The sequence below is a fragment of the Drosophila sechellia genome, chromosome 2L (genome assembly GCF_004382195.2).
Source record: "Drosophila sechellia strain sech25 chromosome 2L, ASM438219v1, whole genome shotgun sequence".
NCBI classification, from domain to species: domain Eukaryota; kingdom Metazoa; phylum Arthropoda; class Insecta; order Diptera; family Drosophilidae; genus Drosophila; species Drosophila sechellia.
Genome location: NC_045949.1, coordinates 6,762,256 through 6,789,454, shown reverse-complemented (window position 1 = coordinate 6,789,454; position 27,199 = coordinate 6,762,256). Strand labels below are relative to the sequence as shown.

General features: G+C 42.6%; 1 protein-coding gene across 1 annotated transcript; it reads right to left on the bottom strand.

Annotated features, from left to right (window-relative positions):
* Nucleotides 1-77: 77 nt before the first annotated feature.
* On the bottom strand, nucleotides 78-25,361 carry LOC6611456. The gene is made up of 13 exons (XM_032724171.1): nucleotides 24,778-25,361; nucleotides 8,310-9,296; nucleotides 4,997-5,229; nucleotides 3,886-4,242; nucleotides 3,530-3,725; nucleotides 3,181-3,282; nucleotides 2,921-3,116; nucleotides 2,672-2,860; nucleotides 2,469-2,611; nucleotides 2,085-2,410; nucleotides 1,868-2,023; nucleotides 1,637-1,798; nucleotides 78-1,577 (listed from the first exon to the last, which is right to left on the bottom strand). The coding sequence occupies exons 2-13, from the start codon at nucleotides 8,960-8,962 to the stop codon at nucleotides 553-555; spliced, it is 3,738 nt and encodes a 1,245-aa protein (XP_032580062.1). The 5' UTR covers nucleotides 8,963-9,296; nucleotides 24,778-25,361; the 3' UTR covers nucleotides 78-552.
* Nucleotides 25,362-27,199: the final 1,838 nt, after the last annotated feature.

Sequence of the window (27,199 nt, the reverse complement as noted above, 5' to 3'; positions counted from 1 at the left end):
TAAAAGCTTGTTACACATTATTTTGATTTCGCTAATTATTAAATAACAAGCAAATAGAATAATATGAATTTCTAATCGTACACCAAAAAGTAACATAAACTATACACACAATGATAACACTTGAAAAATTATTCCTACACAATATCTTCTCAATCACGTCTACAAGGAACATTTACATAATATACAAACATACGTAATACATATAGTTACAACGATTTTTGCATTGAGGCCAGAGAACAGAAACATGATTCTATTTTAAATATTTGGGCCAGTGAGCGGGAATAGATAACTAAACAAGAGTCGAACTCACCTAACATGAATTTGAATTGGTACTGGATAGCTTACAGTCTAATCGCGTCAGTTGTTAAAAGAAAAGTATTCTTCTAAAACTAAAAAAAATTAGATACACGAAAAGAAATTTCTGAGAAATAGAGGTTCAAATAGGCTAAAACTTGGGGACTCAGATGTAGGAGAAGCTCCAGTTGGACAAGCTCGACGCATAAATAACTAGATAAAAACTTTAAACTAGGGTCACTAGAAGGGTTATGATTGCTAGACTGAGATTTCCTGAATATGTACACGTTTCTTGCCGCTGCCGCCCGCCGATCCCGACGTGGAACTGCCACCTGCTCCTGTCTGGCGCAGGATTCCCGTTTGCTGCTGCTGATGTTGTTGTTGCTGTTGGGCTGCCAGAAAGGATCGTGGTGGTGGCGGCGGTTCGGGAATGTCATCATCTCGGGTGATTTCCGAGTCATGCCCGGCCGCCGCTTTCACTGCTTCCTCTATCGCCTTGAAGGACATCTGATCCGAGGACTGGACAGCATAGTCGAATTGCTGCGGACTGTTGAATTGCAGAGTGGTGTCAACGAAGGATCCACGCTTGCTGCTCATGGCCGATGTGGATTCCATCACCGAGGGAAGCGCACTGTAGGTGACCATTTCGATGGGATCGCCTGGTTTCGTTTTTAACAGATCCAAAGTGCTCGTGGAACATGCGCCCCAATTGTCTATCATCAGAGACGTCTGGCCCGTCGACGATGATGGTGGCAGTTCCACCAGAAGCTTCTCTTCCTTCAGCTGCTTGGTCTTCTCATCGTAGCAGCTGTACTCCCCGAAGACGACGCCCACTCCGCCCTTGCTGTCCACCACGGAGCCGCTCAAGGTATACGCATCCGCGATGTCGCTCGGACCAGAACCACATGCTCCTCCGCCACCGCCCATTAGAGCGTTGAGCTTCAGAATGCTGGAGTTCTTGCTGTTATCGCCCTCCTGCAGCTCCTCTTTGGTCTTCGCATCTCGCGCTCGCTTCTCGCGCTGATGATAAATGCCCGCGAAGATGAGGACATTTAGAATTAGCAGGAAGCAGCCCACGGCCACGGTGGCTATCAGGGCAGTCGTATAGCTTTGGAACTGTTTGCCTCCCAGACGGCGTAACAGCTCCAGGTTGCCAATGATCCCAGTGGACGCGGTGGCCAGGTCCTTCTGAGTCTCCACGCGCACTATCCCAGTTCTATTGTCCTTTGGCGACTGGGTGGTGGTTAGTTCCGATACAGACATGGCTCCATCTATGCCGCACTCTGCAGGGAATAGTTAGATTATTAATAATTTTAAAAGTATAATTAGTTTTTTAACTAACCTGTGGTGGTAGGTGTTCCCGTGCCAAGCGGATTTAAGGCTTGCGTGGCATTTGTATTTGGACTCTTTGAGGGAGGCGGTGGCGTCGTTGTCCTGCTCCTCTGCATGATGATGATGTTATCATCTTCAGCAGGCTTAGTCTGCAATTGTGGTCGCACAACACCTGGTCATAAAAATGAAAAAATGAAAATAAAGGAAATACTCAAGATCTGAAATCCGTTTTAGATCTTACCCTCGTAGAGATCTCTGTTGTTCATGTCGTCCTGGAACTGATGGTGTCGCATGGACTGGTCATTGATGTTAAAGTGGCGATGCAGCTGAGGAATGAGGTTCAACCACATGGACAGCTTGTGACCGCGGTAGTGGCTCTGAATGTTGGCCTTGTTTCCTAAAAATGATTCCTTAACATCAGCTACATTGGATTGCATTTGTAGGATCTTAGGACTTACCCAATTCCACGTACAGCTGATTGACCACGTCGTAGGCATCCCAAAATGGCAGCTCATCGCCATCGTAGCTGCCCACATCCCGTTCACTGGAGATTCCCAGCTGGGTGAAGGCTGCATCATTGCTCCGCAATCTTCTTCGTATGTAGGCTCGCTTCTCGTGCATCGCATTGCTCCTTCGCTGATTGTAGAGCACTGCCAGATTGAGGGCCTCACTGAGATTGGGATGGGTCAGACCCGTGGAGCGCTTCTTCTGCTGATGCAGCGCAGTCTCCAGGACCTCGTTCGGATTGGGAAGCACTGGCTTCGCCGTGGATTGATTCGGATTGCTGGGCAGTATGCTATGTTAGTTAAGAAGGAACAAATGTTTCATTTGCAACAGCTTACCCAGTTTTGGCAAAGTTGGACAGATATCGCAGCATTAGTCTACCGATTTGGCGCTCCTGGGTGGTGTAGTTGTGGGGAAAGAGCGGGGACATTGGCAGACCCAGCCAAAAAGGCACATCTTCGCCGCGCACGGAGCCGGATCTCTGGGGGATTGAGGACGATGACTTAGTTAGGTTTCCCATACCTGAGGTGTATTCACCCACCTGTGGGTACTCCTCCTCGACGGTCTTGTGTTTAAAGTGCAGAAAGTAGGCGCGACCTCCACGCAAACTGTGCATGTAGCCCAACTTAATCAGCGGCGAGGCCGTGTGGCCATCGCTCAGGAATTGCAGGGTGGCGTCTCGGGAGCTAAGAGGATTACGGATGGCCTTCTCCCAGTCGGTGTACTCGTTCTGCAGCGAAATTGAGTTTGGGATTTTATTTGCCGCAGCGCATAAATTAATCGAGCTCACCTTCAGAACGGCAAATATCTCGTTCAGATGATAGTGAAAGTTGTTTCGCACAAAAGTGCGCAGGATGCGATCCCGTCGCGTCTCATTGAAGCCGAACTCCAAGTCCTGGGCACTCAAATCCAAATAGGACTCCACAGATGTAAGGCAGAAAATGAGGTCACGTTTCGGAAAGTTTGCATATTCAATTCCTGAAGTACTGTTTGTGCAAAGTAAGTAATTAAACGCGAGCTGTTTTCACTATATTTTATAACATTCAGTACCTAACAATAGCTGATCCAAGGGGCAAGGTGGTGCTGCCCAAAGGATTGGCGCCCGGCGATATAACAGTGCCATCCACAAATGGAGCGAAGCCCACGAGGAATCTGTAATATAATAAAACCGAATAATAAAAATCCATTAAAGTTTTTAAGGTCTATTTAAGCTGCGAAAGGAATATATCATATGGTTATATATTTACACTTAATTTATATAAAATTAGATTCAATTAATTTATTAATATTTAAATGCTTTAAAGTTTAAAAAAGTTTAAAGCTCAATCGAAATTCAGCTTAATCGGCTTTTGAACGTGAAATATGCCCGTGCTGAGGATTAATGGAATGTGCGACATACCGTGGATGATCCACCTTGACGGCCAGCAATTCGGCGACGCTCTTGGTGCGGAGGCAGGGGGCCAGGTCGTCGTACAACATGTCGCCGTGGCATCCAGTCTGTTCCGCCACGCGCCTCTTCACAAAAAGGGGATTCTTCTGAATGGCCCACGGCGACAGGGCGGAGCCGCTCACCAGAACCGTGCGCTGGATTAGGTCTGATGAAAGGTTTACAATTACTATCAAGCTCTAGGTAATCGGTTCATAAAGTTAGTTTTCATTGGAGTCAAATTCAAATCAGTTTGATGCCATGGCACTTTAAACGTTTCAAATGATGGCTTAAATGGAAACGGTTCAGTATGTTTAGCTAATCCCTACCACTTGCCACTGGAGACACGACTAGGATGTTGGCCAGCACAGCTCCAGTTCCGTAGCCCAGGAGTGTGATGCTCTGGGGATCCCCGCCAAATGCCGGCAGATTTTCCTTGAGCCAGTGAAGACCCGCCACCAGGTCCATCAGTCCGAAGTTTCCCTGGGCACTCTCCTTGCCGCCGGTCTTCAGGAATCCAAAGATTCCCAAACGGAAATTGATTGTCACGACGATGACATTGCCGTGGGCAGCCAGCTCGGAGCCATCGTAGGGATTCCCTGAGTTCCAGTCGTACGATTCGCCATGGATGAACACCACCGTTGACAGTTTGGTCTTCGGTTCGCCGGTGGTATCATCGGTGTTACCTAAGTGACGGGTGATGGTAATGTATTTACTATTCTATTATACTTGCACATGCTTTTTATGGTTACTACAAATTTCACATTTCTCTAGCAGATGATGAAGGTCGTCAAAGTTGCCAAATCCGCAGCGCTTGCAGTAAATAATTAAACACACTGCAATGCACTACGGAATTGAAAACTTCAAAACCAATACCCTTTTTGAAATATATAGAAACAGTAACTTCCACGTGGCAATGCATTAATTACTTATTTAATAACTTAAGTTCTGAACTGCAGAGTATGGGTATGCAAATTTAATATTGAGCTACAAAATAACACGATTACATTTTTAAATGGGATGCAATTTGCAATAATCATTTTCTGTACTCCAACCGACATAAAAATGGGATTTTAAAAGTTCACTGCACCAACTAATAAATATATTATCAGTTTTTCGATTATCCATTGATTATTTGTATTGTAAAGCTAATTAAAAATAATTCTGGCAGCGTTTGGCAATTAAAAAAGTCGCCAATCGGTCAAATTAAACGTAATTAACTCGAGTAGCCATCACAGCGCGTTGCATGCGATATTTTAAAGTAATTATTTGTTTAAACCTGATGCTAAAGCCTCTTAAACAAGGCGTAACTATAAATATTCGTTACTTATTTATTTCTGAGAAAAAACTACTTGTTTTGCTGTTGTGTAAACTACAATTTAGTTTCGATTACACTGCACGATTCCCCGGAACGCAATCAAATGCGAAAATTGCACTTACGTCTCTGGCGACGCGTCTCGTAGGGCACATAGATATTTAGGTATAAGCAGTCTTCCGATTGGTTCTTCAGCAGCGGCAACAGGCGGCGCAGCTGGGCGAGACGGGCGCGGGGCACTTCCAGGAGCGCCTCCGGTCCGTTGGGCGGTATGGGTATGTTCTGCGGACAGACCGGCGAGAATCGATCCGCGCTGCGAACCGTTTTCCACGTCGAGGGTGTTATGGGGGGCATAAATCTGAAAGAGGGGCCAACGGTCGTTTCGATAAGTAAATAAACCATTTCGGCCACATGGGCACAACTATCGCATCACGTATACGCACTGTGCACATGCACAGTTGAGGCCAAAAAAAAAAGTGCGCGTCTTTATTGGTTTTCGAAGCCGTCTCTACTTTATTCACCAGTTGCAGAATATTGCCTCGTCGATAAAAGATAACATTGAAAGGAAAATGTTGAAACATAAAAATTGAAAATAAAATGCGGGTTATAAAATATTATTCTAAATCAACACTAATATTTTGATCAATATATGAATATATCATAAATTTAATCACTATAATAGGTCACAGAAATGAGTTCTTTCGTTGAGTAAAAATTATTAAATTAATGTTCTTGACGTATGGATTATTCGAGGTCAAAGAGCTGTTAATCGAACACCAACTGTTTGCTTGTGTGGTGTGTGGAACCGTGCGGTGATTAAAAGGCAAAAGGATTTGCGGGGCTCGTAAAACACAGAAACTAAGTACCGCCCATCAATCAAAATTGCAAACTGCTTTTGATTAATTGTGCATTTTATTGTTTTGCGTTGAAATCCATCGATCATGGCATGAGTCCGGATTGGACGAGTCAAGGAGACAGGCATCAGCGATAAATATGGCTTGGCCATGTTGATTTTATGACACGAAAATTGACGCGCAACGTTTTGATTGTTTTTTGCTTCTTTGTGGCTTGGAGGAGGCCCTCGTTTAGTTCCATCCTCCACATCATCCTACGCCGCCTCATCCGCTTCTGCCGCTTCTTCCAGTCCATTTGGCCAACCGGGAAAAGGCAAACAATGGACCGCATAAACAAAAAGCCCGCGTTTTGCGGCGGGCATAATTTTTCAGCTCTGTGTACGTGACTCGGTTACCAGTTTATGGTAACTCCTAACCACTTCCACCGAACAGCGCATTCGACATGTTCGCTTGCTAAAATTAATACTTTTCGCCAAAAAGTTACGCCATAAACTATTTATAAACGAATATAGCAATTTTTGTTGCCAACTTTTTCGAGTGCTAACAGGCAACATTTTATTCGGTGTTTTATGTTGGCTTCGCGTACACGGAATTTTGAATTTTCATTCCCCGCTGCCCATAAAAGTATGCTATGCAAACGCGAAGCGGTGGAAAGCGCAGAAGCATTTGTATAGGTTAGCTAACAAGCTTACGTGTAGGACAAACAGAACGTATAAATAACCATCTAAATTATTAAAAGCTTTCAGGTCATTCAATTTTCGTTCTATTCGCTAAAAATTCTATTTTCTGCTTAATCATAATATGGTTTCAATATCCCAGCGAATATGGTGCATTTTCTGATTGGCAGACTTGGCGACAGATGCGATTGATTAATTGCCTCTTGGCTCTCGCCTCCGCCGAAAAAGCACGTTTTATCTGCCCACTTTTTGCCACGAAGTGCGCCTCAAATCCCCAAGGACCTTCCAGTTTGATTAACTCCTGCCAGTCGATTGCCGGCATCTGTTGCTGCATGATAATGAACCGCATTCATAAACGACTTCATTTCGCAGGCGTCTCACTCTGCCACAGGAAGTAATTAAAGAACAATTTTCATGAATTGTGGCTAAGCAAACAACAATGTGCTGTGGCAGCGCTGGAGCTGTTGAAGGACCCTTTAAGTACTCCATCCAATCGATTCATCAAACACACTTGTTCTTCGTGCATGTCACACAGGAGCTTTTGCTCCTTTTCCGTGTCAGCATGTGTGTGTGCGTGTCTGTGTGCGTGTATAGGTGTGCCAGGATAAGTGTGAAAGTGCCCAAGTAAGGGGAAACTTTTGTAATATCCCAGAAACTTCACTCGGGGGCTCAGCTTTTCGCTCGATACCATCGGTAGCACCAATATCGTCAATACCATCAAATACCGACGATGGCTTATCGAAGTTTTGCGGCTCAGAGGTCCTTGACGGGCTCCTGAATCCCGAAGCCGTCAACTGTTTTGTTATTAATTGGTTGTGGAGCCTCGCTGATTCCGACTTCTATTCCTCTTGAGAAACACCCGCAAGGTATTTCGCTTCTTTTCGTTTTTCGTTTCGTTCATTGTTTGTTTTTTATTTTTTTATGAAAACGTAACCCCAAACTAACTACCGGAAAGAAAGTTTTTAATTGTTACGTATACAGTGCAAAGTTGTGGATTAATTCGAAGTAGCACTTTGGCTTCATTACGAGCGGCTCCCTTTGCCAGCTCCCCGCGGAACTTTAAATCCTCAAACAATGCTTTGGGATTTCCGGGTGTGGGTCCGGGATCGGGATCGGGGCCATAAGCTTCTCACTTGCAGGCATCTCCGGCCAGAGATGGAGCCACCCCCACCCGCATAGTGCCAGGCACCATCCACACACATATTTCATGAGAATAATTATTAAAATTGCTTCGGATAAAGTTGCGCTGCGGCGCTGTGTGAAAAAAAGTTGTCCGAAAGAGGCGAGCCTTTCAGTCCGATACGACCCCCATGTGGCGCCCAGATTGCGATGGCTCCACTGGCGTCGGAGGTGGGAGCGTGAGTCACGGCGAGGCGGAGAAATGCCTTCTCGAATTTAGCACTTCATTTTGCATTTAAGTTGGATTCGTGCGCAAGTTTGCGGGAAAGTCCTGACGTCCTTTAATAGACTTAATTTCCATGGAAACTCATTAAATTAATTTCTGAACTCTAAGAGCGCCACCCTTTGAATCAAAAGTGTCATATAAACACTAAATCATAAAAAATCTACCTATACGGTTAACATTAAAGTTTCAGTACAAAAAAAATGTATCTAAAATGTTTGCTAGACAAATTCTATGTATTTAGTTTCCTTTTTATTGTAGCTTATTTGTGAAAATTGTTTTCTTTTATATTTATATATTTGGCTTTCACTTTATCGTTTACAGATTGCTTGTAAAGGTCACATCCTACACTTCTAGCTGATTCTCTAAAAATGATGTACCATGCCCCAGGTGGTTTGGCCACGTGAGTTTCACGGCGTCATCGCTGCTTAGAAAGTTTCTACTTTGCCGAGGACGACGCCCCGGGGATGCGTAATCTTTTGCGACTTCAGTAGACTCGACTCACCTGAGACTGCCCACCGGGGGCGAGGCATAGGGAATGCCCAGGAAGGCCTCCACGAGCGGCGAGGAACGGACGACGATGCCTCGCAGCAGGCCGTACTTGGTCTTCACGGTGTTGCTGCCGCCGTGGAGGCACTCGCAGCAATCCGGCCAGAGGCTGGTGAGCAGCAGTAGCACTAGCAGGGCACACGCCTCCGGGTGTCCGGGTTGTACGGCTGAATGTCCGGGATAATGGAGGTGTCTCCTCCGCGGGCTGGGCGCACCAGCTGGCGCAGCTGATGCTGCTGACGTTGCTGATTGCTGGCGCCTTTGATTGTGTTCTTCGGTTTTGGAATTCTCTAGAAATCTCTTTAATGTTATCAGTCTTATAATGCAAATTCCCGTTGTCATGATGCGGGCATCCGCTTCCGCGTCCCCATTTGTATGCGCTCTCGTTCCCTTTCCCGTTTCCGCTTTTGCATCCCCTTCCGCATCCGCATCCGCATCCGTTTCCGCTTCCCGCTCTTTAGCTTTAGCTTCATCTGGTGCATCCGCATCTGCAAGCGTTTGCTGCGCAATTGAAGCACCGATTGTTTTAATGCAACCCATCAAGGAACCGAGGCAAAGTAAACCGTAAATGTGTAGAAAACGCGATTGAATTATCTTAGTTTGTGCCATCTCTGCACCGAGCTTCAATTGGCCCGCTGGTCCGCTTCCGTTTCCGGTTGGCCGTGACACTTGCTGCGAGCCGTGGCCATCGAACTGTGAGTTTTGCTTGGGCTTGGACTTGTAGTTGGACTTGGACTCGGTTCGGGGCAGGATGCGGCCGGATGTCGGGTCCGCTTCATCTTGACAGCCGTTGTGCGCATGTTGAGCTTGTGATTCACGTGCATCGCCGTCATGGTTGGACCCTAGCGCTTTGATTTCAAATATTATACACCGGACGTGTTGGCCTCTGCTCTATTAGAGTCGCAATTTCAGCCTGCAGTTGTCCCGTCAACCGTGGAAATATCTGCGAATATGTGAGAAAAAAAAACAAAATTCTAGCATAAGCGTTTTGGCTAAGCGAATGTCAATTGGATAGACTATGGGTTACGGGTTGTGTGGGAGTGCCACGGGGCAGGATTCCAGTGCGGTGTATTCCTTTTATGAGATTGCAGTTTGCAGCTTGCAGATTACAGATTGGTCTGCGGAGCAAAGTGCAGACCCGGCTGCTGTGGCAAAAGAAGGACCTTTACGCTGTCAGGCTCTGGTCTTAACTGCGCCACGCATCAGAGCGTGGCATCCTTAAATAGCCTTGGTCAATGCATCCGGCCAAGCAGCCATAGGAGCATCGCCAGATGCGGCAGTGCCACCAGCACTGGCAGCAGCTCCATGTCGTTACACTCGCAGAATGGCGGGCAGTAAAATCAGTGCCAGATTATAATGGTTTCAATTATTTTTAATAGATGAATTATTATTGTTTTTTATTCGTTTTGTAATTCTTGAAGTTATAAAGAACTTTGGTTTTTAATAAGCATATATAAGCAAAACATTTGCAAAATTAAGTAACCATGTTTTAGAAACTTGAAATAACTATACATTAGCTAAGGGCAGTGTATAATAGAATTTTAAGACATAATATTTGGAAGTTCAAGGTGTAGGAACTTTGGCTAACATTTTTTTCCAAGTGTGAGGTAATGCCAATGCCTGCTTTGGCGCCCACTTTATGGCTGCCACCTCAGTCGAGGCACGTTTGTGGTGCTGTTGGTGTTGGTGCAGCTTCAGCTTCAGGTGCAGGTGCAAAGCGCTTTGCACCGTTTGACCTCGCCCCCTGCCTCAACCCCAACCCCAGTGCAATTCCCAGCCCCAGACCCAACCCCCACCCGTAAGCCATCTGAATGCTCATACCCATCCTCCTGTTGCCTCTGGTGGGGCTTTTGTGCAAGTTGGAGCATTGGGTGATTGCAAACGTGTTGGGTCGCTGTGAACTAGTTCAAAGGATGTGTTTTATGGGATATAAGAAACTGGTGATTGATGTTTGAATCGGTTCGAATGGCCAACTTAACGACCGGCTATGATCATTTTTGGAAGATTCAATTGGTGTTTCATTTCGGTTCACCAGACTTTATATCACTTATATAAAAATAATTTCAATTTACGCTTACTAAGTATTTACCACGTGGTTTCATACTTGAAGTCTTTAAAAATAGCTTTAAAGATGATTTTAAAAAATGAATAGACCCATTAGCAGGGAGCTGTCCTTAAAAGCTTGTGTATTCCGGTGTATTAATCCATAGAAACACCTCCATTTGCATGGAAATACGCATAACCCACTCACCGCATTACAATGTTAATACCCAGTGTTGGCTGCGCAAAATGGGGTGAAGAGGCTTTATTTGGGTTAAGATAAAAATGTGTAAATCTGTCAACCTTTTAGGTGTTAATTTAATGTACTTAAACGCTGTCCCCGCCATAAGGGCACTCGGAAAACGGTGCTACAATGGCCGGACTAGGATGCGGACCCCAACCCGGTTGGGTGTAGTAGCACAAATATTATGGACTCCTCTAAGCTCTTGTGGGCCTCATTAACAAATGCTGCGACGGCTCTGTTCTGCGGGTTTCAGTCGGATTTCAGCATGCTTGTCCATTGGATGTGGAGAAGGAGGCGAATCGGGATGAGAGTGCTCGCACAAGCGGCCATATATCTTCGTCCTGCCGGAGCAGAGCTGTTTAAATCCGTATATTTTATAAGGCTAAACAATTGGCAAAAATAAAACAATGCTGGAAACGAGACGAGTTGAGCTCAGTTGAGATGACTCCGGTTGAGCTGGGCTAAACAAACACACATTTCACTAAATTGCAGCCATAAAACTAAAGTTTAACTATGCTCCGTACCCGGGAGTATTTCCCCATCCCATATACACATATACCATATCATTCCACATTCTCTATACAGCCCTTGTATTCTATACGGATGTGTGTTTGGGTGTGTTGACAACCAAAATGTCGGCACGTTTTGGAAGGAAAAAATAGCTGGTGTCTTTAGTGGACTCTGCTTTCCGGACGGCTAATGCGGTGAGTCATCGTCGTATGGGATTTTCGAATAAATTTTCCCCCATTTTTCAGTTAACTAAAAGCTGAAAATGACATTCCTGCTTCATGCGCTGCACTATTTTCCTGGCAGCATTCTTATTTATATTTATAGAAAAGCTTAAAGTTGCTGCGAAGAACGTAATGCATCTTCTCCGGTATGATAAATATTTACATTTTCCCTTTATTCGCATTGCTTGGCAAATGTCTTTCATGGCATGCGTTTTCTTTGGCTCTTTGCGTCGTTTCAATTTTCTTTCTTTTATACGTCTGCATGGGAAATCTGTAAAGACCGATAAAATTGCATATTTTCCCATGAAAGGCGTCGACCCGGAGGGGCAGCAAAAAAATTAAGAGGGGTGGGGGTGTGTCAGCGTCACGCAGACATTTATCCCGGGCATCACGAGCGTTCATTCACACAACACGGTCTACACGCTCAGCTATAGAATACTTACACACACATATGCATGTAACCATATAGGGGCGGAAATGCGAGGAACTGGCATGGAAATCATGGCAACGCAAACAGGAAATGTTACGCTCCCGTCCCGACTTACTCAGGTCTTTTTCTCAACTCGCTTGCCAAGAAAGTGACGGCAGGGTAAGAAAACGATGCTCCTTGGCATTAAGTCGGCCTCGACTATTTGCTACCCAGCATGGTAGCAAAATTCTAGGTTTAATGGTGCCCAACTAAGTTAAACTAATATCTACGTAGTCAAAACAAGTAAGATAGAGTAGTATGTAGTTAGTCTAAGGTGCACCAGCAAATGGCATTTAAGAATTTATTATAATTCCACAACTTCGCTATTGCCGCAGTTTGCATCTCTTTAGAATTCAAATTAAGCGACTTTACTGCGGTTTGCAGCAGCAAGGATTCCTTCCTCCAGGACATTCGTAATGGGTAACTGGCCCGGAGAAGTGGCAATCCACCCGCAAAATCACCCCAACCTCGCCTTAAAAAAAAAGGCGACTGGCTCTCTTCGCCTTGTCAATGCCAGTTGCTGGCTGAAGTTTTTGCATTAAAAGTGGAAATAAAAGTAGCAAGATGCATTAAAAATTGTTGCATTTTGCAATTGCGATGGAATTGCAATTGTGCAACGGCGATGGGTATGAGGATGGGTATGGGTATGGCAATTGCGCTGCACTAGAGCTGCTGGGATTGGGATTGGGATGTGAATGTGGATAAGGATAAGAATGAGAATGAGGATGAGGATGAGCCAGGGACATGGCTGATGTCGATGATGATGACGATGCTGGTTGACGGCTTGCAGCCGGAGCACTTTTTAATAAGTTTCCCAAATGAATCTCGGATAAACTCATGTTTTCCCCCACCATATCCTTAGACAATGCATATATAAAAAAAAACAGAAAAAAAGGAACCGAAAAATGTAAGGAAATTGCCAGAGAAAAGCCAAAACAAAGCAATATCTTTCGTTTAGTCAGGCATTCAATTGATTTTCTATAGCAGGCATCAGGAAATACGCTTTAAGCGAGCAAAAGAAAAGCGGAGCGAGCAGAACGCAGAGAAACAATGGAAAAGCGACGGGAAAAGGAAAATGAAAATATTTATGAAAATAAATAAAGATTGGGCTACCATCTCCATGGAGACTCGGCAATGTCGGTTAAGTTTTTATGGCGCAACGTTTGCGCTCTAACCAAATGTTATTTCATTTTATTTTCCTTCTGCGCCATGGCTGACAAACGAAAATTTGATAAGAATCTGCAGACTGTTAGGCAAATACAACTGAAACTTTAAAGAGGAAGCCGCAAAGTTTTATATTTCCTAATCAAAAGCAGAAAGAACAAATAATCGTACGCCAAACATCATGTGGTTATTTAGCCATTTGCTTGAACAAAAGTCAAAACAAAATCCTCTCGACTTCTGAGACTATTTATCCGAATGGAATTCGCTTCGTTTGCTTAGTTCAAGATACACTCTACTGCTCATTGATTGAGGCAAATATAGCAAACTAAATAGATCAAATTAATTTGACCGATATATCAAGTGGGCTTGTTAGTAACAGAATTTATGATTTCTACGAAATCATAACGATGGCAACTTAATAGCTGTGATATTTGCTTTATTTCTCTTTGTATATACATATATATTTTTTGATTACATTTCGAGCATTTGGCAATTCAACAGTATACGTTGATATTCAACATGTTGACTGAGGCATGAACAAAGGAATCGAATAAATTTAATTGGACTACGTCCCCTTGAACTTTCCATTCACTCCCTCTTTCGCCAGCCGAAAGTTATTTTTTGGCCATATTTTCCACAGCTCACACCAGTTTCATCACAGGAAATGTACTTGACCCTCGTTTGCAAATCGTTTGATGAATACATTTGGTGCAATCATGAAAATGCGATATAATTAGCAGCCAAGTTACAAGGACTCGCAAAGGACCGAGGACCTATGGCGTTTTCAATTTCGCACCGAAAGTAATTGCGCTCCCTTATCCCTTTTTTTATATATATATATTCCAGCGTGTGTTTTTTATTTTATTTGTCATTTAAATTATAATTTTCGTTTGACCTTTTTTGTGAGCGCCCGTGTTTCGAGTGTGTCTATGTATGTGTGTGCGAGTGTGTTTGTGTTTGTGCGGGTCCTTCTGTCAGAAAAAGGACGAAGCGTCTGCTCGAAATGGCAAAAGGCGAAAACCATGCGCCCGGGCAGGCCGACAATGTGGAACTACAAAACATTTCAAATGCCATTTAGAGCCAGCCGTCGTTGTTGCACCTCACTTATACAAAGGACAACACACTGGGAGAAAATGAGTGTCTGGAAAGCAATGTCATTACTATTTGTTACTAAATTAATGCTTGAATATTTTTTACCATATCACAATTTTATATCATATCACTTTTATTAAAGCAAAATATCAGCGAAAAAGAGAAAAAACCTTTGCATATGCTAATTATATACCTCACTTAATTTAGGGTGGACCTTATTATTGCTAATTTTAAAGTCCAGCTGTCAACAAGTTAACCCACACCCTTTGATTTGCATTGCTAAACCCATAGCTTTGCACCGGGGATTCCTGGTATTTTTCAGGTGTACTCATATAGACGCACTCTGCGGACTGGCTGGCATTTGCCGGAACCATGGGCGGCGAAATCACAGAACTTTCCCCTTTCATTATGCTGGAGAATAAACGAGGTTACATGGCTGCTTGATTCCACAACCGAATAAGACAGGAAAGGGGCGAGGCCGCGGGTCCGAGGAATGTCGTATGTCCTGGTCCTGCCACTGATTCTGCTCCAGCTCCTGCTCCTGCTACTGCTCCTGGGCACTTGGTACTTGGTACTTGGCCAGCTCTTTGGGTCTCGTTTTTGCTCTCGTTTCTCGAAATCCAAACTTTGTTATGTATTTTTCCGCACTCATTTTTACTTTTTGCTAGTTGTTGTCCACATAGAGGAAAATTCGTCGAGCTGGCGAATTTCATTCGGAAATGCATTTCTTTGGCCGACAAAAAATAACAAGAAATTTGCCAATATAGCATATAGATTCAACTTGCCATACACAGCATGACCCATTCGGCATTGTCTGGTTACTGACCCACTCCCAATCCGAACGCGAAGATTTATATTACGGCCATTCCTTTTTGGTAATTAGAAAACAATTTTATGTGCTCGATTGTGGGGCAGAAAGTTTGAACAAGTTGACAAATAAATTTATTGCCATATATATCTGCGTGCCAAGGCAATGCGAAAGTGAATATGCGTCTGACATTTGCAGTCACTCATTTTAGAGACCCAAGCCCTTGGGCTCCTGGGAACGGAAATCGAAAATAAAGTTTGAACAGAAAACTGAAGGTTAAACAAGTCTGTGGCATCTCTCGTTTTTTTTTTTGTTGCATTCTTGTTTTAGCACCGAGGGAAATTGCTTTTTAATGGACTTTATTTAGATGGGTTCAGGCAATTTATCTGTGGGTATGCAGAATGCACATTTCCGGTTGAATTTCTCTTTGGTTCGTTAGGAAAGTACTTGAAGGACCTTGTTCTCTTGTGGTGAAGCTTGAAATCTCAGTTAGGTGATAAAGAGACAGGATTCTATGCATGGAATTTATTCACTTACTTGTAAGCTAATTTAGTAGAGGGTGCTTTGAAAATGTATTGTAAGCTTACTATCATTAAGAACATGAAACGGACGCACTAATTTCATTATTATTTTATTTTTAAGCACATTATTATGAACATGAACCTGGGCACAACTTAAAGATTAGTGACTTTGGCTGCTTACACATCCTTTAATATGCATAGAATTTCCCCAAAGTCAAATGAAATAATTATCAATTATGTGGAACGCACATGGCTCTGTTGTTCTGCTAGTTCCAATTCTAATTTTAATTACTCCCCCAGGATTCTTTGACGCCTAATGACCTAAGGACATTGTAGCTGCACGCAAAATGCAAATGAGCCAACTGTGGTCAATTGAAACATATTCTGGGCTGATTTATGCAAGTGTGTTTGCATATATATATGCCATGTAGGCGGTGATTAACATGGGAATGAAGATACAGATAAGGCTGCTGCCAAGGAGCTGGGTGGTCATCCGAACCGAAGTGGGTGGCAATGGGCCAGCCTGCGGCGGCGACCAAAGTAAAGTTGACCAAATTACGCAGGCATAAATTATTTATGACTGCGGCAGGAGGCAAACAGACGTGCAAACACATTCAACATGCCCAACTCTACTTAACTCAACTAGTCCCAGTTCGAAACTGTTAATAGTGGGCCCAAGTACAGTGATGCATCGTTGAAGCAACAAGGCCAAAGTAGTATTATTATAATTGGTTTAAAAAACTGCTTGCGTACTCTCTTTATAAAAATCATGAATTTCATGTAAGAACTAAAAGCAAATATTTGTACTGTTACTTTAGTCGTGCATTGAATGGTTTCACTTAGCGAGGTTCTCCTGTAGCAAAATGTAGTGTATGTAGTAAGGCGTTTTCTGGTGGGCTGGGCGGCCATCGAGAGGAATCGAGGTACTTGGGCAAATGTAAACATGAAAGTAGAGAGTACTCTGCCGATGTCGATGCTGCTCATTGTGCCGGGGCACCGGCACTCCACTTATCGTATTTACTATGTACTTAGTATAATTAAATGGGCTTAATGCAAATGCTCAGCCGACTCCGACTCCACTCGACTGAAACCGGTCCTAGTCAAGTTGATTCATCATTCAGTTCTGTTCGAACAGACTTGCGTCGCAAGTCTCTTGTTTTTGCACATTTCGTGTGACTTTGTTTCGTGTTGCTGCGAAAATTACGATCGTTTGTAATTTAATGAGCATGTAAATTAAAAGGATGCACTTAATGCCCAAATATACACCCATACAGCTGTGTGTGCGTGTGTGTGTGTGGGGCGCCACTTTATGCGATATGTGTGCGATGTACATCCTCTTAGCTTACATATCCAATCGCAATTTATTGCTGCCGTGAAGCGAAAACTTTCAATCGGTGCCAATGGAATTAATTTGAGCCTGCGCACACACACACATATACTGGCATCGAAGCGACTTTCCTTGTATGTATTGTTAATGTATTTATGTATGTATCTAGGTGTGGGAGCGGTTCAAGTATGCATACTTGTTTTATCCTAGCATTCATATGTATGTGTGCCCCTCAGGCTGTGTGTGTGTTGCTGGTGGTGTGAAGCCTGGCCGGAAGGAGCGATTTTTATTTTGTGCTTTTCAAACGGCTGAGTCCTGCTGAGCTCTGCTTAAGGACATAACCCAACTCTTTGCGGCATCAACTGATTTTCTCGGATTTCTATTCTAAGTAGGTTGTGATATACACCAAGTTTCGCTTAAAACAAACTTTCTTTCATTATTTCTGTGCCACTTGAAATAACTCTAAAAACATGTTGAAGTTGGTCTAATCGCAAAAAGTGGCTCTTTAATGTTCGGAGAGCTGTGCATCAACATAAATGCAAGCCAGAAAAAAGTGGCAGCATATTCTACAGTTTAATTAAATCAAACGTTTTCAAAAAACGTGCACTCCTAAAAATGTATAAAAACTACTTGGTTTTTATTATATTTTTATTAACCAAGTTTGCTTTGATTGAAATTTAATAAATAGCCACCTGTAAGTGATAGAGTTTAAACTAATTTACATGTTCGACATTTTTTGTACGAAATTCATTACAATTGTTCAAAAAAAAAAAAATACTTTAAATTAGATTCGTAATTGGCGAAGTACACTCTATTCACTCACTTCAAAATGGAGTAGCAGTGAATGCAATTATTTAATTTTTTTCCAGCCCGCAGAGCATTAATTGTGATTACTATCTTTGGATAAATCAAATGCAATTATTTTTAAAATTGATAGAGAAATTATTTTGCAAATGAAAACCTCTCAGCTTCAGGACCAGCCGCCACCGCAGAAGCCTCTCGTGCCGCACACTCCACATTCTGAATATTTTATATTCCTCCGGCATTTGTATGCAGGTCTGCAGGTTGTAAAATCTGAGGGGACAAGGAGAGGGGTGGCACATGCGAGTACAAAAGGCCAATTCATTACGCAATGATAATTAACATGTAATCACAGGCGGTAACGACTTGGTCAGAGTTCGCAGCGGCTCGTAAAAATGGCTGGGGAGCATAAATTTAATTTGAGCTCCACCAGCCCACAAGGGTGCATTTCCAGGCGGAAAGTTTGGTTAAGGCGTCGGATAAAAGGAAAGGTACCCAAATGAAACTGCAAAATCGACTGCATAAATCAGTCAGAAGTGCTGCTACTGCCCCCTCTATTGCATTCATTTATTTGCCTTCATCTTCGTGCCACTTTTTCTGCTGCTGGCGTCCGAGTAAATGGCATATCAATGCGTGATTACGTATACGCCGCATGGGCCAAACAAATTGCTGTGCCTCTTCAAGGCAAAGTGGCCGCGTTTGGGGGCGTTCGCTTCATTATGCCGAATGCCTACGTGCACTACTTATTTACCAAGTGATGGCGCGACTCGGGAGCTGCCAGCCCATCTCATCTCATTCCACTCTCCTCCATTCCATTCCATCTTATTCCATACCAACCCAACCCAAACGAACCCATCCAGCGCCTTCTTTATTTATGGAAGTGACTCGCCGAGTGCGAAGTCCTCGCATATCATCCGTCGCGCCCACGCCAACTGCCCACATCCCGCTGGGTCATGCTCTTCCGATTGCTTCCGCATCATTGCACACTGGTTCGGGCAATTTGATTCCCGCTTCCAAACAATAATATGCTGAATAAAATTGCACCTACTGAGTGAGTGTACTTTGAAAAAAAAACCTTTGTATATCCCAACGGAACAAGGAGTAGAATGCACTTCCCAGGAATATATCTATTCAAGGAAAATGGAGGATATTTCAGGAGAGTTTAAAAATTCAAGCGAAATTGCAGACAATTATATCACACTAGAAATCTCAAAAGAGTGAGCAAATGAGCACCCTGTATCATAATAGCTTTCCAGTTTAGTATGGGGAGATTTACGCATTTTATTGGATTGGAAAACTCTTTGGCCAAAACGAATGGCATTCCATTTATTGAAATTCACATTTATGGTTGCTGCAAATCGGCTGGCCAATTCAATCATGGGGTTTTTACATGATTTAACCTGGTAATAAATAATGAAAGTCTCACTTATGCTGTGCAAATTGGAGTAGACACAGCATGATATGGCAGAGTTTTGCATACCATGAATAAACGTTTATACAATTGCACTACAAGGTATTAAGCAAGGAAATCCACTTTATTTTTAGGCTCTCAACTTAAGAGCATTAAATTTGCAATTTTATGTGACACTTTTTGGTCATAGTGAATATATGCTTTTAACCACTTAAGTCGGATGAAAATGGAAAAATGGGGAAATGTCTTTTCGAGCATTATAGGAATATTAAGAAGATGAAATAGAGGATGAACTATCCAAAAACTCTGATAAATGTTTTAAATGTTACCAAAAATGATTTGAATATGAAGAAATCGAGACAAAATCAAATTGACCACACATTTTAACAATAATTTTTAAAGACAATCTATTTAAGCTTTTGATGGCTACATGGATATTAAATATTGCTAAGGCAATAAGTTATTTATACTAATTCATGACCAGTGTGCCCTGACTGCGGGGGACAGTCCTGCGAATAAGATACAAAAATAAGCACATGCCGAGCGGCAGGATGTACAAGGATATACAATATTTGAGTGTGTGCGCCATGGGTGCGTTAAACGTCTGCCTCCGATAATGAGGAGCACATAAGAGCTTGTATCGGGCAAACACAGATAGGCCGGCGGGCTGAGCCGCATCTTTATCCTGATCCGCCGCCTGCTGCCTGCTGATGATGTTTACGTTTGAATAATTTATGACACAATAAAAAAAAAGAAAGCGGAGAAAGCCAGCTAGCAACGAAAAGCCGTTCGAGAACGGGCTTGGGCTTTACCATAGATACGGATTTGGATGGGTGAGCTATTGCCACTGCAGCAGTAGCCGCAAGGTGCAAAAAGGCGACCGAATCCATGGAAACTGTGGCTATGGAAATGCCGTTTGGATACACTCGCATCTGCGGAGGCTACGTGGCACACGCACACCACTCGTTCATCCGGCTGAAGAGCCGGACGGGCACGACGGACGGACGGAGCAGTCAGCGTTTTTATTCATTGCGAAAAATGATAATTGGCTACTGACAGCCGCAGGGGGCGTGGAGCGGGTCGTGGCAGACCAGTTGGAACGGTAGCAGGGAGCAGGTAGGTCGCACCATGCAAAATTGGATCGGAATGGGCAGGCATCAGTAGTGGTTAGCTCCTGTTTGCTGCTTAGTGGCAGCCAGTGGAGCTCTCGATACCGAATAATTGCAAAAGGGTTTATGGCGCTGGCAATGGGTTTTGTAACTGGAAAAAAAAGTGGCTGGCACACGCTAGCGAAACTTAATTCAATTCCTAAAAGCCACTACACATTCAGGTGGCAGGAGTTTCTAAATAACATTAAACAAAAGCAGCTAACGGTTTAGTGTCAGGCGATATTTATGCTCGCAAAGAACAAACAGCAGCACTTAAAAGTAATATGCTTTTACTATTTATCAGCATTTAATTTATAGAATTAAATGAAATGAATATTTACTTTATATTTATATATTTTATATAAATATTTTATATTTATTTTATATTTTATATAAACGTTCTGACCAAGATTGCTAAGTATCTGATAGTCTAATCGCTAGGCGAACCCATCTTTTTTCCGTGCTTTGCGGTGGTTCTGTGTTGGTGGCGGCTAAATCAGAAACAGCCGAGTCGAGTTGAGTCGAGTAGAGCGGCGGAAACTGTAGCTGAAGTTGAATGGCAGTTTGAATGGACCGCTGCGGCGGAGAGGGACGGCGATAGGGCGGCAAGGAGCCATAGAGCGAGACGGAATGCGAGTGCAAAAAAAGGGAATATAAATTGCCTCTTAAATATGGAATAAGTGCGGAAAAGTGTACACCAACCGACGGCCACCAGCAAAACAGCAAACATGCACATAGATAAACTATATAGCTTCTGGCCAAGATAAACAACTACAAACACAGGCCCAAACACAAACACAAACACACACGCACAGATGGCACAACAGCAACAACACACTCGCAAAAGGACTAAAAAAAATGAAGGAGGAAATCTGCAGAAGATGAAGCCAAGTTTTGTAACAGTTACAAAGATAAAGCAAAGTGGGCGTGTAATTGCGTATGTATGCGATTGTGTCTGTGTGTGTGTGTGCGTGTTTGTCAGCTAGGCAGGGGGCGTGGGAATGGTTGTCGGAGTGGGAGTGGCATCCTCCGCCGCCCACTTCTTCAGTTTTCCCTGCTCATCTTCAGGCCCATCTTCTATGGCTCGTGTCTCCTTTGTGTCGTGTCCCCTTTGCATAGAATCCTTTGGCAATAGACACATAAATTTCAGCCAACACAACATTTCGATTCAGATTCAGATTCATTCCCCATTCAAAGCAAATGACTCGGTCGGTGGGCGGGGTCAGGATGGGCGGGGAAGTGGTGTGGCATGGCTCCTAAAAGTGTTGAATCTTGTGTTTATAGCCATGTAGATTTCTCACCACTACTCATGTCCCCTAATCTCTTGGCCATTTGTTAATTTTCCACTTTATAAGAAATGGGCAGACAAATTGCTCTATGTTCTTGGATTCTAAAGGTAAATTACTTCATTATGTCAAAAAAATATATAATAATAATCTTTAAACAAAATGAATACATATGTTTGCTATCCAGTTGAATACTAGTTTTAATGCTGCAACTTTCTTAATACACATACAATTAATGAGTTCAGAACAGTTTAATATTCTGAACCCATTTTCATTTTGAACAATTAATATTTATATGCTCATACCCGGATAAATTTACAAATGTACATTATTTATTCAGGTTTAGCAACGTGCCGATTGCATTTTATTGACGGCTCAGATTAATAATACTGTTTTTTGTAAAAAAAAAACATAGAGGTGTTGCATTTAAATCGTTTAATTACTAATTCTGCATTAACTGTAATTTAATTCGACAAATATTTATACTGATAACATTTACTTTGGCCTGTTATTTATGCCACCCTTTTCTGTTTATTTTTTATTGTTGGTTGGCCTTGGATTCATTTGATTCCCAGCGATTATTCAAAAATATCAGCTGCGTTAACAGCAAATTGTCTTAATTGATAATTTTGCAGTATAAAGCAATTACCAAAAATCATCATTATTTCAGCTTGATTTAAAAGGATAACTTTGCACAATTTATTCAATGGTGGCTAGCGTACAAAATGCGTGATTATTGAAAATGTAACTACTTTTGGTTTAATTATGATGAACATTTTATTGCAAATTTGCTAAATGCAATTGTAGTTAAAATATAATTTGTGCATACTTCGTATTATCCGCCTATTGAGTAGGCAATTAAATCAGAAGCCTTATTTTATTTAATTAATTGCATAAATTAGCAAGTTCATGCGCAAATATTTATGAAAATATCAGAATGAATTTGTAAATGATCTGAAAATTGAAGAAAATGCTGCAAACTAAATGAAACTGATTTGGTCTAATTAAAATTCCGCACTGCACACCTCAAGTGTTTTCGCTTGATTAGACAACAGACTTCCCCTGTGAAATTCGATGCTAACGCTAACTAAATTGAGAATTTCAAATTAAGAGGAATTCTCCAAGGTGCAGAATGCAATTTTGTAATCAAACATTTAACTCATTTCTTTTGCGTTGATTGCCTCTTGCTTGGCTGAAAGGCGGCGAATGGAGGCAGTCTCTCATGGAAGTACACAAAGTTAAATAAAAGAATATGATACAAAGGTAATGCCAAGAGCCAAACAAAGTTGCACCAGATCCCAGTGCCAATCCCCGGGAAACCCATGCTCATCCCCATTCCCATCCTCATCCTTATCCTCCGCTCTGGCCAACAGATCCGTTTACACCACAGGCCACGACTTTTGCTTTTTTCACCGCCCGACTTGGCTTCACAAAGTTGCCGCCACCCAGTTTGCACATTCATATATATATTTATATATATATATATGTTACATATATGTGAATGATATATGTATACACAGGTTCCGCCATGGACACATCGCTTCCATTTTAGGTGCCGCTGAACAGTACAACAAAAAAATCCCCATCTGCACACATTTCGAGCAAAAATTTCAATTAAGACTTTTACTATGAATTCATTTCTGTTTGCCTTCGTGTGTTTATGTGCCCGTTTTCCTATTTAGTGCGTTTGTTTGTGTGCCGCGCCAGCTTGAACATTGGCCAGGATCGCTGGTAATTTTTCCTTGTTTTATGTTTAAGCGAAATTGGTCAACGGTCCTTTGTTTGGCGCGCCGGATGCAATTTTAATCTGCCCGAATGCCAGTCAGACCCACGCAGGACTTTCAGGACCACCGTCGGCAAACCTTCAATGGGAATGACGTATGATGGATAGTGGTGGTGCTCCGAAGGTTGCATGAAATAATGACTACAAGCCACAAAGAAAAAACAAACAAACACAGGGCTCTAAAATGGGCAGACACAGACGTACGCACACACTTGAACGAAATGGCAAGAGCCACCACATAATATTTTAGTTTTTTGACCCAAAAATGTCAGCGGGACATGAATTATCACTCCCGCCAATGCCAGCCGTCGCCAAAACGAGGGGAGGTCAAATGGTAACAGGAAACTGGATATGGCCAGGAGCTGAGGGCTTCCACAGATACAGGAGATTTTAATCTGGAAAGCGTGTTTAGCTTGGGAAATTAGTTAAAGTCTTAGTACGCAAGGAAAGCCATTCAAATTGTTTTAGTTGCTTTACAATGCTGCAACTTTAATCTGCTTGAATGTGTGTGTATTCAAATGATTGGATTTTAAATGAACGAAAAGGTTATTTAAGGGAATTAATGCAATTGTCTTTAAATAGATTGTCAGGCTGTTATAATTGGAGAAAGTGTGTAAGCAATTTTAAATTGAAAATAAGGCAGTGTTTGGCATCTAAATAGTTGATTGATCTATTTAAATAAAGAAAAGACATTTTTGTTCTGAACTTCAGGGTTTGAAATTGTGTGTTTTTTAAAAACTGCTAAACTGGAAACCCAGAACATTTCCTTTGCGTGAGGATTATAGTTTCCCGACTGCAAGAGGAAATAATAATCCTGACTGGAAAAGAAAACACATTTACGAAAGATATTCAAAAGTTTTCGCGGCTTATTCAGTTAGTAAAGTGACGAAAAAAACTGCCGGACACAAATTCGATGAAAAAGGTTATGAAAGGTCTGAGTTTTTGCCCGGGTTTTGACATTTCAGCCATATTGAAATGTGGCGGTTGACTTTTCGGAGTGGTCCCTAAAAATTCTTTTTGATGGGATTATCGCGGTCCGCACGCAGAAGAAGCCATAGCATACTTTTTGGGGCTGGCCGCTTTGCCGTTTGATGGCATTAACCCAAAGATGGCCAATATCGGGCCAAACAAATGCGAGTCGGGGCTAATTTCATTTTGAGAACAGCCCTCGCAGCGCTGCTGGATGTTTGCTGTTGTTGTTGGCCGCAGCCACGCAGGTTGCTCTTTGCTTCGCTTCTGCTTGTTTGCCTATGTTTGCCTATGAATAACAAGAAAGCCAACAACTACGCGGGTTCTAGAATGGGCGGTGAAAGTGGGCGGCTTGCGTGGGTGGGTGGCGCTCTCTTGTGCTCAGGGTGAATGGCAGAGCGGAAGAAAGTGGTGGAGGGTGGGGGCCGGGGGCCTTTGCTTCTTGAGGCGTTGCAAGGCGACGTCGACGACTGTCACTTTCCAAGAGGGAGAAATCTGTTTGGGGCGTTTTTATTTTTTTTTTCTTCTTTTTTTTTTTTGCTTGTGCCTTGTGTCCTGTGTCGCTAGGCGCAACTTTGCCTGTACATTTCTTTTTTGCCTCCTACTTTCGGCTGACTTATTGGGGCTCACCTTTCGTGCTGTTGGTCCTCGTCCTTGGCAAGCTGCTTAATCGTCTTTGTCCCTTTTAACTTTTGCGCCGCCAATTTTCTCCGTTTTTCCCTTTCCCGTTTGTTGGTGTTGTTTGTTCGGGCACTCTCTGAATTTTCCCCTAGTTTTATTTCAGTTCTTTTCGCCGTATTAAAATTTAGTTCGCTTTTCTTTGGCTTCTGCCTTTCACTTTCGCTTTTCGCCTTGCAACGGAGCGGTACCGTTGTATTCAACAAATTGTTCGCGCTTCTCCTTCAGCTTCACCTTCACCTCTCTGCGACTCTCTCTCCACTACACTCTCACTCGGCGAGGGTGTGCGTGCGTGCGTGCGTGTGGCGTGTGTGCAGCAGGTTTTCACAGTTAATTGAGTCTCTGGTTTGCTCTGGTTTTTACCGCTGCTGGTCACACTTTTTACACTACCTTCGAGGCACTCTTTTTTCGAGATAACACATTACAACACATCACACACTGGGGCCAGCTATTCTTGTGCGCTGCCCTTGTAGGTTTTTCTTGTCTTTCGCCCGTTTTATCCGTGCTCCGTGTCCGTGTCCGTCTGCGTGCGCGTTCGCTCTTGCTCTGATGCTGACACAACGACAACGACGATGCTCCGACTCTAATTGCGTTAAAATATTTTCGCTCCCACAACAACAAAGCCAGCTACACAGAGCGAAAATCAAATTGATATGCAAAGCTCCCGGATTTACCATGCATTTTTGGGATGAAGAAAGTTTTTAAACCTTTTCTGATAAGATGTCCCGTTTAATACTGCTTTGTTCAATTATCACCACTTTAATATTAAGTTATACTAAAATTTACTGAATACTAGAGAGCTTTTCTAATAAATAATTCATTTTATTAGCATATTAATTCAAACTGGTTAATTAATGTTTGATCACAACTACAAGCATGCATTTTAAATTAATGGTAGTGTGTCATTATCGTATTGATTATTGCTGAATTATTTATTTCTGTGTAGAGAAGGAGGAGAGAGAAGAGCAGCATCAGCATCAGCATCTGAAGCAACAACAACTGGCGCTCTCCAATTTGTCTGATGCTGCTTCTTCTACCTTCAACTATGGCACACACAGTTCAATTTCAAGTTGAAAACTTTTTTCGGGTAAATCTCTCCCACTAACACGCACGCACACACACCCGAAACACTGACTTTGAGCAGCTTTTTGTGAGAGTCGCTCTTCGTGTGTGTATGTGTGATTTTGTTTTCCCATCTCGTTACTCCTTTGTTGTTTCTGTTGTTGTTACCGTCCTGCCGCCGTGAGAAGACGACTCTCGCTCGCTCTTCCCACAAAATTTTCGCATTTCGTTTTTGGCGCAAGCCCAGTTTATTGTTGCCATTCGCTATTATTATTGTTGTTGGCCTTTGTTGTTGCCGTGCTGGCATTTTTTGGTCCTTGTTGCGCTCAGCAAGTGAGAAAAGCCACAGGAAGAGCCGAGCAGCAGCATCGTCATCCTCATCCTCGTCGGCATCCACATCCACGTCGGCATCAGCATCGGCATCAGCAGCATCCGCACGAGTCCGTCATCGCGGTCGCCGTTCGGTTTCCTCCTTTCCGCTTCGTTCTCTTTGCCTCAGGAGCGGCAAAGGAGGAGTACAGGATCACGAAATATGTTTGCCTTATTTGAGAACAAAACTTTAATATTTTAAATATATAAAGTTTTTGAATAATATTAAAAACATTTTAAACGCACTTTATTACTTAAGTAAGATAAAACAAATGTTTAGACGTAGCTAATAAGATATGATGGAAATATATTAAATATTTAACGTTGTTTTGTACAACATTTTAATAAATTAATCGTTATCTTTATTTACTGTTGTTTTCATATTCGCCTTAACTTCTATTAACATTACGTTTACGTCCAGAAAAATGACGTATACGCAGTTACGACACGTAATTTTACCAATTTATTTAGCATAAAAGACACCGCTATTTGTTAACATAATCCTTATAGTTTGTGTGGCATTACCATAGCTTCTCCTCCAGATGAACCGCTCCTGTTCCAGCGCTCTGTGCCACTCACTGGCATTGTTTTTGTGTTGTTGGCTCTGTTCCATATTATGGTAGCAAAAACATACATATACATACATATAAGCGTGCTCGTACCTTGCCTTCCGTACATAAAGACATTTTTTTGCGTACTTTCCCGGCTGACTGGCGTTTTGTTCTGCATTGCTGTTGTTGCAATTGTCGTCGTAGGAGGTACGAGTCCTCGAAACACTTTGGAGCACCCCTTTTTGTTGATGTTGGCACTGGCAGCTGACGGTGTTGTTGTTGCTATAAACGGAATTTCTATTTGAAAGGGGTATATCAGATAAGTTGGCAAGCAGGTAACAAGCATACGATGGCAGAAGTCTTTGTCTAGATTAGCATTAAAAACTTAATAT